Source organism: Chanodichthys erythropterus, chromosome 21 (assembly GCF_024489055.1).
Source record: "Chanodichthys erythropterus isolate Z2021 chromosome 21, ASM2448905v1, whole genome shotgun sequence".
In the NCBI taxonomy this organism is placed as follows: Eukaryota; Metazoa; Chordata; class Actinopteri; order Cypriniformes; family Xenocyprididae; genus Chanodichthys; species Chanodichthys erythropterus.
The window spans coordinates 7,144,994-7,159,043 of NC_090241.1; the positions used below are offsets into that span (position 1 = coordinate 7,144,994).

Sequence of the window (14,050 nt, forward strand, 5' to 3'; positions counted from 1 at the left end):
GCTTTGAATGTGGCTCATTAAATCAGATATTAGGTCCAAACAGAGAGAGCAGGTGAGTTGTAATGTGTGTGCTAACCTGCTGGTGTTTCCTCTCCATTTCCACCAATTCATTCTCCACTTTCACCTGCCTCTCCTTCACTTTAATGAGCTCCTCATCTTTGGCCTGCATTTCTTCCTCCTGACGGGTCACCTGGAGGAGAGGTTTCACCTGCAGGCACAATTGTAATGCATGTCTCAAGAGTAAACTACTCACAATCATACTGCAAATCAGTTGTTAAAGAGTAAATTTCTCTTGCAACCACACAGACACAGATTTTACTTGTCAGGGTACCCCCAGGATCCTCCAAATGAAATTCAAGGCTTTTTAAGACCTTTTTAATACCATTTTAAATGAAATTCAATGCCAAGATCGTACCCATTCTGACAGAAGTATGAGGGGAAAATGTCAAATCTGTATAAATTTTGAACCCTAGAAAATAATTAATTCGGCATATATTTTTATACCTATACTATAAATATTTTATTTACCATAGGCCTACTAAATGTAAACAGCAGTGTCTCTCTCATTGTTACAGAGTGTAATATAATTGTATAGGCTAATACTATGATGAAATTGATGTAATACTACTAATGTAATTGATGTAATACTACTAATATACTAATATAATACTATTAATTGCAATAGTCTGGTGCAACTTCTCACATCCAACAAGGTGCATGGAATAAAAAAAATTAGTAATTTAGGAACAAAACCAGCAACACTCATAGATGCCATGGAGGGGTCAGAAATAAACAAAAAGTGAAGCTATATATAACTTTATTTTGCCAAAAAATAAAAATCTCTCATTGTTATTAGTTTTTAACATTTAGTGGAAGTAGGCTGTTTTCCTTTACTTTTACTTTGCTAGCTTAAATAAAATTAAAATCTTGCACTGAACAACACTGTACAGAACAAATACAACCCTTGAATACATTTGTACACTCTTCTGTTTCTTGACATGGTAGCATCGGGCGCGTTTCGGTGATTTAAAACGACGCTCGCGACTTAAAATCGAGTGCTTTTACTGTAATTTAGGCAAGCGCGCTCATAATAGAAGCGACGCGGTTGAGAGCGCGGCTCATGGTTGCATAGCAACGACAGACGCCACGGGAGCGAAAGCGCATTGGAAAGAAGGAGAATGCCGGCGCGGCCGCGTATGTGACGCGTACTAGATGATAATAATAATAATAATAATAATAATAATTTAGCGGCCGGATTATGTTTTATTTTTGAGATCAGTTGCGGGCCGTAAATGGCCCGCGGGCCGGCAGTTTGAGACCACTGGACTAGACTTTCACAGAACGCTGACACAATCAGCTACCCAATGATGATTTTCATTCATTCCGAGCACAGATATTGACTCGTATTACTCGTATAATACTCGTACTCGGCAGAAGTGCTTTATCCGTACCGGATACTCGTTTCAGCCGAGTATCTGGCTCATCTCTAATTTACCTCACTTGCCTAGTAACTATAGTAACGGGTGCGCGAGCTTTCGCGCTTACTGCTATGACGTGGAGCGCGAGGTGCACTCAACATTACGCTGCATGAATTTTTAATTAGCCTACACTAGTAACAGTTCATTTTGTTACAGTATGAACTTTAAATAAATAAATAAGACCTTTGTAACGAAATCCAAGACTTTGTATACCAAATTCAAGGCTATTAAGGCCTTAATTTTAGATTATCAAATTTAAGACTTTTTCAATGCTTTTAAGACCCCGCGGGTACCCTGCTTGTACAGAAAAGCTAGTCAAATCATTCCAACTGTAAACAGTCTCTACTGAAAACCGAGACCAACCTTGGTGAAAAGTCTCCACCACTGCCAGTGGCGTAGTTTCAGGTAGGCGGCACAGTTTCTCTGGAGGACTTTCAAAGCGCTTAGCTGCTGCTGTTTTTTAGCAAAGGCTCTGAGAAACACAACCACAAAACAGCAGTAGTTCACTAATAAGGTCTCATAGGAATACTTTTTATATATTGTGTTCTCTACACTAAAAACAGTAAGAGCTGCATATTACCACTGGCCCTTTTAAGAGCAGATTTATATCAGCCATTTGCATATGGACTTACTTGCGAGCCAGGTATCCTCGACAGACCGACTGAAAGTAGATGATAATATCTGTTATTTTCAGGTCTCTCTCTTCCTCCAGGTGTGCCAAAACTCCAGTGCGGAAGAAGATCTTACTCTGACCGATCCGGTAGAGGTTTGGGTCTAACTCCAAGGCTCGGATCTACAGATGACAATATTAGTTGATACTTGGCAGATTCTAAGATGCTAATTTTTCAATATTAGGCATCATTGAAAATTATATGAAACTACAGATGACCAAAGTACTTAATTAAATGATTAATGTTTATGTTGGAGTAGCTCTTGAATTCAATTCTAAATTTATAAAAAAAAAAAAAATAATAATAATAATAATAATAATAATAATAATAATAAAAATCATTATGATAAAGCTACTTGGGGAAATGCATTATCAGTTGCGATTCGGAAATGAAGCCTACTATTATTTAAAGTGACATATGGACATACTATTTGCATGATTATGATGATTCATTTAGTATTAAAATGGATATTATGACATTTTTAAAACCATAATTACACTACCATTCAAAAGTGTGGGTAGGTACGTTTTTTAATGTCTCTTATGCTCATCGAAGCTGCATTTATTTGATCAAAATACAGTAAAACAATAATATTCTGAAATATTACAATTTAAAATAAGTTAAATATATTTTTTGCATTTTTAAATGTAATTTATTCCTGTGATGGCAGAGTTGAATTTTCAGCATCTTTACTCTAGTCTTCAGTGTCACATGATCCTTTGCTGCTCAAGAAAAATTTCTTATTATCAATGCTAAAAACAGTTGTGCTGCTCAATATGTTTGTTTTTTTGCAACAATGTAAAACTGTCACTTTTGATCAATTTAATGTTTTTTTTTTTGCTGAATAAAAGTATTATTTTTTTTCTTTGAGAAAAAAAAAATCTTCCTGATCCAAAACGTTTAAATGGTAGTGAGAATGTTTTCATGGAATATTTCATAAAATACTGATATTTTAAAATATTGTGATTTAATTATTTTATTTTGGGCTTTGTACCTCCATATGAAACTTGATGGTAAAAAGGACTGGTCAACCTCACGTCAGTCATCTGAGGTTTAAGAAAACTCACCATTCTCTCACAAGCCTGCTTGCCATCCATAAAACCTTTGGGTATTGCATTAGGGGTAAGGATCTCATATCTGATAGTAAAACAGATTTAACAGATTTAATCACTGATAAAATATGATAATATTGGTGCTACAGCATCTGAGGAGGTATCTGAATGAGATATCTGTAACACACCTCTGTCTAAACTCCTGGAAGATGATACGGTTAGGGAACCCCTGCCTGCAGATCCGGATTCCTTCTAGAACTCCATTACACCTCAGCTGGTCTAGAACCAGATGGGGCTCCAGTTTACCAGCCTAACAGAGAAGAACAGCAATGACAATGAGTTGCATGACTACATTAAATAAACTCTAGTCAAATTTATTTAATTCAGATAAAAGAATATTTACTTACAACTGAAGGGATAAATGTCACTTACTCTTTTCTCATGATTGGGGATGATACAGCGGACAAAGTTGGGGTTGGTGTTCCTGAGTGTGGCCATAAGTTTTGTAAGGGACTCTTTATAGAGCTGACCCACAGTACGGAACATGCCCTTCTTGGTCTTATACGTAGCTCCAAATGCAGTCTCATTCATCCCTGCCACCTGGTCCAAACCAACAATACGATCCACTACCATGAAGGGTAAGAGAAAAGAAAGATACCAAGCGGTTAGGTTGATATTAAGAGTATTTACAGAATCTAATTAAAGAAGAGTGACACAGCACAGCCAAATCATGTGAAGATGGAATCTACAACTAAAGCTCTAATTCAACAACACCAAGCAGGTGGTCAAAATACGCTGTGATTGTTTGCATTTTTACAAACTGTGCTGTAATTTTTTTTTTAAAAGCCTTTAATTATCATATCCCAAAATAAATCATAGAAGAAATAAGAAATAATTTTCTGAAAGTTAGTACAGTGTATTTTGACTCAATGCCACAAGTTCAGACAGCCAATTCAAGAGCCAATGGCCCCTACTATGCCAGCAAGTCCAGTGCTAGGCAAATGGAGATATGAAATAGATGAAGAGTGACAGGGATAAGACTACATCTATTAACAAGCACAAGCTGCAAAATAAATAAAATGGAAGGGTGAACCTCAAAACCTAGATCATATCCAGGACAAGTATCACCCCAATACCTTGCACTTCAGTGAGTCAGATGGTAATTCAGTAACTGCTCTCATTGATTCTTTGAGATCAGCCTACACTGATTACACACTGTATATATCTTTGAATGCAGCTCATATTTACAAATCTAGTATCTAGTGCAAATCTGATTTCTTTTGGTGCGGAGATGGAATGTCAGCAATGGTAGAGTAGATTTAGCAGTGCTTTATAATCTCTTATTTCATTCTTGATAAAAGGAAGACAAATGCAGAATAATTTCAGTCTAATTACTGTACTACAAAAATGTGCTTTGTAAAGTAATGATACATTGTGTAAGTATTTGTTGTACTGCCTAAAATGTATACCGATTTTAATAAAACAAGTCAGTTTCTAATGAGAATCAACAATGAAAATGACCAAAATACATTCAAAAGTAAAACATTAACATTACATCAATTAGAATTTTTTGAAAATGTGCTTTTTTTTTGGTGATTCCCTCCCTCTGAGTAATATAACTAAAATGTCTCCTTTCAACTACTGAATAAATCAATGTGAATAAATATGCTTAGCAATAAATATGATACCAATCAAAAAAATTATATTCACAAATTTGAGTCTGATAACAGTGCCATAGGACAAAACAAGTCAAACTTCAATCATGTAACGTCCAAGTAATCAGACTGCATTTTGTTTTTGATTCAGTGGGGGCTGGCCAAGTCCCCAACAGTACCTACTGTTGCTAGAACTACAATTTTAGATATTGCAGCATTCCTGTAAATGTCATTCTTAAGAACTGCTTCCAAGCAATGTTCTGCTCATAATTGGGCTCCTGACGTGGCTTCCTTTACCTCCATGGAGAATCTACTGAGCTGTCAGTGTTGACTGGCACAGAGCTGAGCGAGTCATTCGGATTCCAGTGAAACAAGACGTGTATTGTTCCACGTTCCCTGTCGGAGACACTACAGAATTCCTCCACCCCTCACCCAAACTCTATCTCCCTCACACGGCCTATTAAATCGCCGTCTGACACTTAAAACAAACAAGTAGTCTGACCATGAGGTGCAAGGGCATAACCACCATACCACACACACACACTGCACTGTCTGCTGAAAACCAAGCTGTGTTCGGGGGAATCTTATGAAAGGTCCAGGTCATATTTCACTCCAAAGTTATAAGAATAAAAAAGGGAATAATATTTAACATACAGATTGGATGAAGCCCATTTTAATTTTTTTTTTTTTGCATTGTTTTAATGACAATTAAGCACATTTTCCACAAAAAACAAAAAAACAAAAAACACTAATTACTACGCATTCAGGATATTATTCTTGATGATTCTTACTACTGTAATGCAGTATTTCTTTTTAAAGCTGCTGTCTGTAAGATTTGCCTCTTAGTCGCCATCTCTGTTTGAAACCTGCAATTGCAGTTATATGCAGAATTATTATCTTTACGTGAATTGTGCAACGGCATAGCTCCTCAGCACGGATGAATCTAATGTTTGCTGTCAGTCACCATACAGGTGTGGATACTGTACTTCGGAATCACAGATTGTAGTCTTGAAGTATGACCAAAGTAGGAATTTTCATGTGCTTTATTATGATTAAAATCTTTAAATAGCTTAATTTAAAAAAATTCTAAAAACTATTTTTATAATAAATAATATATAAATTATATAATTTTACTTTATAAAAAACATTTATGTCTTTGATTTCATGTCTATCCTTGCACTGTACTATCAAAATAAAGCGAAAAATAAATTAAAAAATTGAACTGATTATTTAATAAAAACTTATTTTCCATAAGCGAAGTATCATGTGTTATATTTGATTTTAGGTTGAAATATGACTCGCACATGTTCTTGAAAAGTTTTGTGAGATTCATCTATTCTTCTGTCAAAATGGACTCTTTCAACTCTGTCTGGACTGAAAATACTACAGGTGCACCTTTTAAACTATCAAATTAGAGGAAAAATATTTTGGCGGGCATGTGAAGTGGTCAAAAATGCTAAAAAAGGCACTCAAGGAACAAGCAGGGCCCCTAATCCTTGTAGCCAGCACACCCAGAGAGTTACCCAGGTCACTTTTAAATGTTGTGTTGTGTCAGTACTCTGCATTACTCGCTATGCACATGCATTCATTTTTCATGCAATCTTCATTCATGGTCAGTTTGGGCATCCTAATGAATCAGCCAAGTCAAGCTTTCTTCCAAATGGATCCAGCTAACTCTAAAGTTAGCCAGCTAGAGGGACCAGGGCCCAGGTCTACAAGCCATGGGTGTGTTTGAAAGTACACAATGCGCTGGTAAGCAGAGACCTACAGCATCGTATACCTTCACCTGGCGATTCATGGAGACTAGAGACATCATAAAAAGACGCTCTTTGGATATTCTGAATCTCTATGGTCGAGAGACAGAGAAGGGGGCAAAGGGGGATAAACAAGAAAAAAAAAAGCAAAATAAAATAGTAGTAGAACACAGCTAGCATATAAAGACATACATGGCAGTAAACACTGGTTAGTTCTATGCAACACAGGTGAGAACAAGCAACAGTAAGTCATCATTCCATTTGCACTAGTTTTAAATATATCGGGTTGTTAAGTGTCCTTTTAAATTTTAACAATTTAAGATCCTGCTGATCAATCTTGGCGCACACACAAACAGCATTTACTTTTAAGTAATTATTTGCCATAGTATAAATAATTTAACAAACATTTATATCAGGTTATTTTAAAGGATTAGTTCACTTCCAAATTTCCTGATAATTTACTCACCCCCATGTCATCAAAGATGTTCATGTCTTTCTTTCTTTCTTTAGTCGAAAAGAAATTAAGGTTAAGGTAAAAAAAAAAAAAAAAAAAAAAAAAAAAAATGGTAAAACGATGTTGGATGATTTTGAAGTTGGAGGAGAAAGTTTTCGCCCTACCGTGGTACTTACGCCTACGTCACGTGTGACCTTTCCAACATTGTGTAATGCATTGCACAGCAGTACAAGTTGAGCATTTGTGGTTAAAAAGTATTTAATTTTCTTTTTTTTTTTTGAAAATTACCAATCTTTCTCTAGACAAGACCCTTACTTCTCGGCTGGTTTGAAGCTGCAATTTGGACCTTCAACCCGTTGTATCCTGGTGAAGTCCATGGAAAAATCCTGGAATGTTTTCCTCAAAAACCTTAAATTTCTTTTCGACTGAAGAAAGAAAGACATGAACATCTTGGATGACATGGGGGTGAGTAAATTATCAGGAAATTTTAATTCTGAAATGAACTAATCCTTTAATGTAACATATAGGGAAATGCAGTGAAAAATGCTGTCAGACATAAATAAGACACAAAATATGATACGCCCCAGTCTGTATTTTTGCATTACTCCATATTTCTTCACTTCTCTCACCTGTATGTAATGTAAAGCAGTCTTGCCTACATATAATGTATAACCACTGTGGTATCAACAGTGTTGGAAAATCCTTTCTCGAACACTGCCCAGCCCCAAGTTTGACTCTTTGTAACTGAATTAATAGTTCCCTTCCGCTTCATTAAAATATTTGCGTCAAACCACCGAAATGCATGACAAGCACTTTTTACAAGACAGAAAAGACATGAAACTGAAGATTGAAAACAACAGTCTCTTTCTTCACAGAGTGGGAGGGTAGAGCAATAAAAATGGCCGTTTCATATGTCAGGAGGAATCTGGAAGGCACTCGAGAAGAAAACCGCTTACCATCCTTCCACAGTTCAGCCACAAACTTATCCGTGGACTGGTGCAGGAGCGTGGCCACGTTGTCGTTTAGAGGGTCCATGTTTTTCATTAACCACTCATCTGCCTTATAGTCAACCTGCAGGATGAGGGAAATAAACACTATGTTAACTCACTAAAACACTCAAGATGGTAATAATGGAATTAGGCCAGGATTGGTTCAATCTGGATCGTTTGATTTAAGGGGTTCTGCAGTTGTTGGCAGTTTGCATAGTGTTATGTAACTACTGAAAGTGATAAAGTATAAATCAATGCACTATATTACTTTGCTTAAACAACAGGAAACAAAGCAAGCTCTAATTTTCTGACTTTTAACCCAAACATAGCTCAAAGGGAGAAAAATATCAAAAGTTCCTCATTTCATGCAGTGTCAAGTTTCTATTGCAAACAGTTCACTGATCTGAAACAGATGTGGCCTATGGTTAGCACATACCACAGCTGGTTGCTGCTACCTTTGAAAGACAGAAACGCAACATTTTACTGCAAGCCAGTATGACCTGACTAAATCCAATTACATAAGGTTATGATGCATTCCGTGTTGCAATTAAACACTTACAAAAAAAAAAAAAAACTAAATTATAAGAAATATCACAGAACTGATGTACAAGAGGTCAATCCTATAGCTAAGTGTGGTGTCATAATTATGAATGCAGACGTACCCTGCCAGCATAGTGAATGATGCAGAAATCGGCTTTGTCCTTTAGCTGCCGTGGTTTCTGGAACTTGCCATGAGTGCCTTGCTCTTGCACCAGTTTGTCCACGAAGGTTTTATCAGTGGCTTTTGGGAACCAGCACTCCTCATCCAACAGAGCCAACACACCGGGAGGATTTGCCTGGGAACGGCAACATATGACTGATCAAAACAACTATAGAAAAGCTGAAAGAAAACACTAAAAGCATTTTTAATTGCACAGTAACTAAAATCACATTAAATTCTGCAAATGCTTGGGGTAGAAAATATTCATAGCAACCCAGAACAAAGAATTGGAGGACAAACACAACTGCAATAAAAAAATATGTATAAAAGAGCTGGTGCGGGAGCTTACCGGTCTCTCGATGAGGTCAATACAGGGCTGCAGGTCAAGGCCGAAGTCGATGAAGCTCCATTCGATGCCTTCACGCTGGTACTCCTCCTGCTCCAAGATGAACATGGTGTGGTTGAACAGTTGCTGAAGCTTCTCGTTGGTGTAGTTGATGCAGAGCTGCTCAAATGAGTTCAGCTGCCAAAAGATGGAGAGAGCAATAAAATGATCAAATTGTTTTTGTCCATAGCATTTTAGTCCCAAAGTATACATAATTGATTCTTTAACCAATATCAGTATCATCAATATCAATATCACTTAACTGAATACTATAGCTATGAGTGGGTATCCAATTACACAGTTTACTGTAAACCTTATTTCTTCCTAACTATGAGATAATTATAATTACTGCATCTTATCCGAAATAATGCCCAACACCAAGATAGCAAAGACATCCTCAAGCACAATTTGAAGGAAGAAACTTTCTTAATGGCACAAAATGGGCCCTATGAAATCTGTTATTTCACAAATTCGTTTTCAAATTGAATTCAAATTTTAAAACAATTTATTAAAAGGTTTAACAAAAGTTACATTTTCAGATTTATTTTTTTCCAAATCCTGTTTTTTTTTTATTTTTCTGGATTGTGTTTTAATGGTTTAATTACATTTTAATAATCAAAAAGCATGTCTAATAATTTGAATTCATAAAACTAACAATTTTATAATTTATTTTTAAAAAATATAATAATATGTTAATAAATGTTTTTCTGAAATTCTGTGTTGTCCTTTTTATTTTTTTTTATTTAATTCAATTAACCTTTTAAAATGTAAATAAAAAAAAATAATACTAATAATTGCCATTCTTTTTATTTGTAGAGGTGTACTAGTAAAATATTGATATTTCTTAATAAATCTGTTACAAAAATTGTATTGTTACTTTAAGAATTAAATTCTATTGCACTATAGTAATATGATTCTGTCACAATTTATTTTGATGGGTTGTTTTGCATGTTACCATGCCATCCAATAACCTCCTAAGAACTTGTACACATTATTCCCTCAACAGAAATCCCATCATTTTGTACAATAGTTGTTTTTAATTAGTGATGAAACAAAACCCTCTAAATCTGAGGTATAAAACCTGCTAAATCTGTGGTAAACTATATGCAAATAAAATTTGGTCCCAAATAATATCCTTTTTTTAACCAAAAAATACAGAATACCTGGGTACATATGACCTCTGATTTGTTGCAGTATAATGATTAATATTTATGATTTAGCATAAGAGACAGCTGAGCACTAAATCCGAGGAAGCCACACCTGGAATATCTCAAAGCCAGCAATGTCCAGGATGCCAATAAAGGAAGCTCCCTGGCGCTTGGTTCTGTCCAGAGCTTTATTAATTCGGTGAACAAGCCAACGGAACAACCGTTCGTATGTGGCCTTGGCCAGAGCTTCCACTGCAAAATCAGCCTGGTCAGAGGAACAGAGAGACAGGATCAGGCAAAAAAAGAAAAGAAAAAGAAAAAGTGACATACATCTGGATTTACAAAAATATGCATTAAGATTACACTATAAAGTGTGCAAAACCTGAAAGGACCCTACAGTGGAAGTTTTTGAAAATTCCTACGCTCTCCCATCTGTGGATTTTATTATGATGACATTTTAACGACAGGACATTATCAGCCTATTGTTGTAAATGGACAGAGGTGAAAAGGAAATGTGACGAACAAAAGTATAGCACTGGTCAACGATCAGGCCTGAAAGGGGCAGAGAGGTAAAACACTAATGAAAACATTATTTCATAGATAGGAGGGAGGCTACTCTGACAGATATAAGTGGAGAACTGAATAGTTCATTACCTGTTCTTTAGTTTGGGCTTTTTGTACAGAATCTCTGCCCACTTTGATTTTTGGAGACAGGATGGCACGTGTGAACTCCATGACATTCATGCCGAGCAGATGGCAAAGTTTTTGAGCAGCTGAAAAACAGAAGAAAAATAAAACACTTGTTCAGAAAATGGTCATCTGTAATGCAAACTGACCAAAAATGGTGACATTCTATTTCGATTGATAGGATTTTAGGAGCTTCCCTTATGCACTTAAATGGCAGTGCAAGAAGTTATGATAAGACATATTTGCTCATGAGTATAAGAGATATTTGAAATAAGTTAGGTCGTTATAGCAATTTACTGACTTCTAAAACCTTACAGCACATTTAGCAGCCAAATAAACCCCAAGAGATCCCCCTTTGGACCACCAGCAGGACTATAACTTTCCAGCTTCATGTCATGAATGAAACAAATTGGTGGCCTGTACAGATGAAAGTTTCAATATCTTACCATGAACGGTGATGATAAAAATGAATTAATCAAAATGTCAGTGGAGTATGCTTGCTGGAATGCATCATGACGGTAAAACAGTCGCTTTTGGGGCTCTTATGTAAACACGTTTGATTTAACACAACTTAGCACAACTATTCTGGTATTTTCTTTTAATATGAAATGCCTCCAAAAACCATTCAAGCTGTCACCATGGAAGCCCAAGAGAAATCCAACGGGTAATTTGTCAAAACAGTGCATTGGAGAACTGCACAAAACCATATGGTGCAAGAGTTTAGACCAAAGGCTACTCTGGATACCGAAAACACTTTAATGCTAATGCACTGCCAAAAGATTTACAGAGTTATTGAGGCACATAATACATTACTTTCCATTACTGAAAAAAGAAACATTATCTCTGTGCTAAAATAAGGCTTTATGCATTTTTGAAACCTGTAAAAAACCCAGATGAGAAAGTATGAGGTACCTGTGTTTTCTGGCATGGAGGCCTGATCAGTGTTTCTCTCCTTTTTGAACACAATGTTACCAAACTGCAAGACAGCTGATACCACCTTAAGCATTGCTGCATTGACAGAAAAACAAGGACAAGACAGTCAACGGTATGTGGGTAGTAGACACAAAATATTTTTGGGAAGTCGATGTCCTGCGGTGTGGCTTAGACTCAATCTAAAACAATTTTAACCTGCATTTTGCTGATTCTTGTATACTCATTATTAGGACTTTCAATCGATTACAACATTAAACTGGACAGGTTGATTTATGTATGCAGCAATTTTATTCACTCACAAACATTTTACATTTTTGAAATTGTATAAAAATACACATTAAACTTTTTAAATCAATAATTTATAAATATTATTATATTGATTTTATTCAATTGAATTTATTTTTATTTCAATGCATGCAGTTATGTACTCATTAATTAAGAGACTACACAGAACATTTGTACTGTAAATTTATTTGTGTCACTGAAGGACCATTTTAAATGCAATAGTAAAAAGATTTTTTTTTTTTTTTTTGGAAAAGTGAAGAAATATAAGAAACGTTTTCCTTAAAGGAAATGGCAGCATGTGTTCATGATAATTTACTAGTAAACATATATAAAACCAGCAGTAAATAGACAATTTAGTAGAGGTGTGTTTGTTTCATGTATGCTTACATAAGATTTCATCATGGGAGAAGCTCATAATATTCATGGCTTCCATGGTCTCTTGGAAATTGTCCTTGTCCTGTTGGCCAGGAATGGGAATGTTACCATTGGAGAGGAAGCGGTAGTTATTGAAGCCCTCCAGGAGTAGATCAGCTGCCAGAAGAACAAGAGCATTAATAAGACAGCTGCAGCCTTTAGACACCACAATGCATCAAACTCTCCATAATCAGGCAGATACCTTCACACATTCAAAATACCCAAAGCCTGCTTCATGACACAGGAAACAAGCATGTCCATATTGACCTTGCATTTATAATAAGGGATCTCATTAAAAACTCTTACTAAAAATCAAGCTGTAACTACGTAACAAAAAAATACTCACATTTTAGATGTTCCCCAGCACCAGCCAACAGCTGGTAGAAGACGTGGAAGGTGCGTTCATCTTTGGCTTGGCGAATGGCCCTGGACTTTTCAAGAAGATCTTGAGACTGAGTTAAGGGCAGGAAAAGCCTATTTTACAGCTCACTGTTCACTGTGTCAAATCATTTACATCATGATGGGCTATTGTACAGCTTTTTTATGGCACTTTATTTAAATGCAATAAAACACACACACACACATATATATATATATATATATATCATAATTTGTTTTGAATTTTATTTATTAAATATCTATATAACCCTCAAAGCAAACTTTCAGATGTGGTTCCTGGCAAAACTGGCATACTAACTGAAGCCATTGTAATGGTTTAAAATGGTTTCACTAGTCTAAAAGCACATAGAAAGTTAATTTGAATACATTTCTGCTGATAATAAAGACACAGAAATTCACCCATATCATTGTTAATGAAGGCTCGCCTTGACTTCACAGCTGTTTGCAGCATTACTCAAATGTAACTGAACAGTTATCAGATCAGGATACAGGTTTCAATGTTGGCCCCCACAATGTAACCGGTTACATCAAAGTTGATGCGGATGAACTTGCCCTGTGGAAAAACAAATATTTAAGATGCATATTTTTTTTTCCATGATGTGTTATACTGGTCATGCTTTATAAGCCATACCATTGCGTCATAACTATGATTATATTTTATAGGCCTAATCAACATTTCTAAGAATCCATTTGAACAGATGATTGTCTCTTTTATTGTTTGAACAGAGGGGCTTATGTGTACGTGATATGCAGCATATTTAAACAGCTCTACTTAAAAGGAAACGGTACTCAAAACATGCATAAGTGGCTAAAAGACATGCTTATTTGCAGCAAATGTCCCCAAAATAATTACCTAAAGAAAGGCCAGAAGAATCAAATTCCTCTACGGCTTTTGATTTGTTTGTATGCTTAAAAGCTTTCTGCTGACTTTAAAGCATGCCAGCAAAAACTCAATCAGATTGCCAGAGGAGCAGATGCAAGACAGACGCCTAGCTCTTTCAGAGTGCTGAATGTGGATTTTAGTGAGTGTGTACCTAAATGGCCCT

The 14,050-nt window shown here is 35.9% G+C and overlaps 1 protein-coding gene across 3 annotated transcripts in view; it reads right to left on the reverse strand.

Annotated features, from left to right (window-relative positions):
* myh10 (myosin, heavy chain 10, non-muscle) overlaps window positions 1-14,050 on the reverse strand; it is a 73,741-nt gene that overhangs the window by 23,253 nt on the left and 36,438 nt on the right. For 2 of the 3 annotated variants that reach the window (XM_067374341.1, XM_067374340.1), the window contains 15 exons: window positions 13,494-13,557; window positions 12,952-13,050; window positions 12,579-12,722; window positions 11,886-11,981; window positions 10,941-11,059; window positions 10,399-10,551; window positions 9,103-9,276; window positions 8,716-8,889; window positions 8,021-8,135; window positions 3,634-3,827; window positions 3,390-3,511; window positions 3,217-3,286; window positions 2,111-2,271; window positions 1,842-1,950; window positions 77-208 (listed from right to left, as the gene is read on the reverse strand). In XM_067374341.1, the coding sequence (XP_067230442.1) occupies window positions 77-208; window positions 1,842-1,950; window positions 2,111-2,271; window positions 3,217-3,286; window positions 3,390-3,511; window positions 3,634-3,827; window positions 8,021-8,135; window positions 8,716-8,889; window positions 9,103-9,276; window positions 10,399-10,551; window positions 10,941-11,059; window positions 11,886-11,981; window positions 12,579-12,722; window positions 12,952-13,050; window positions 13,494-13,557 (1,926 nt within the window). The other variant, XM_067374342.1, reaches the window with a different exon arrangement.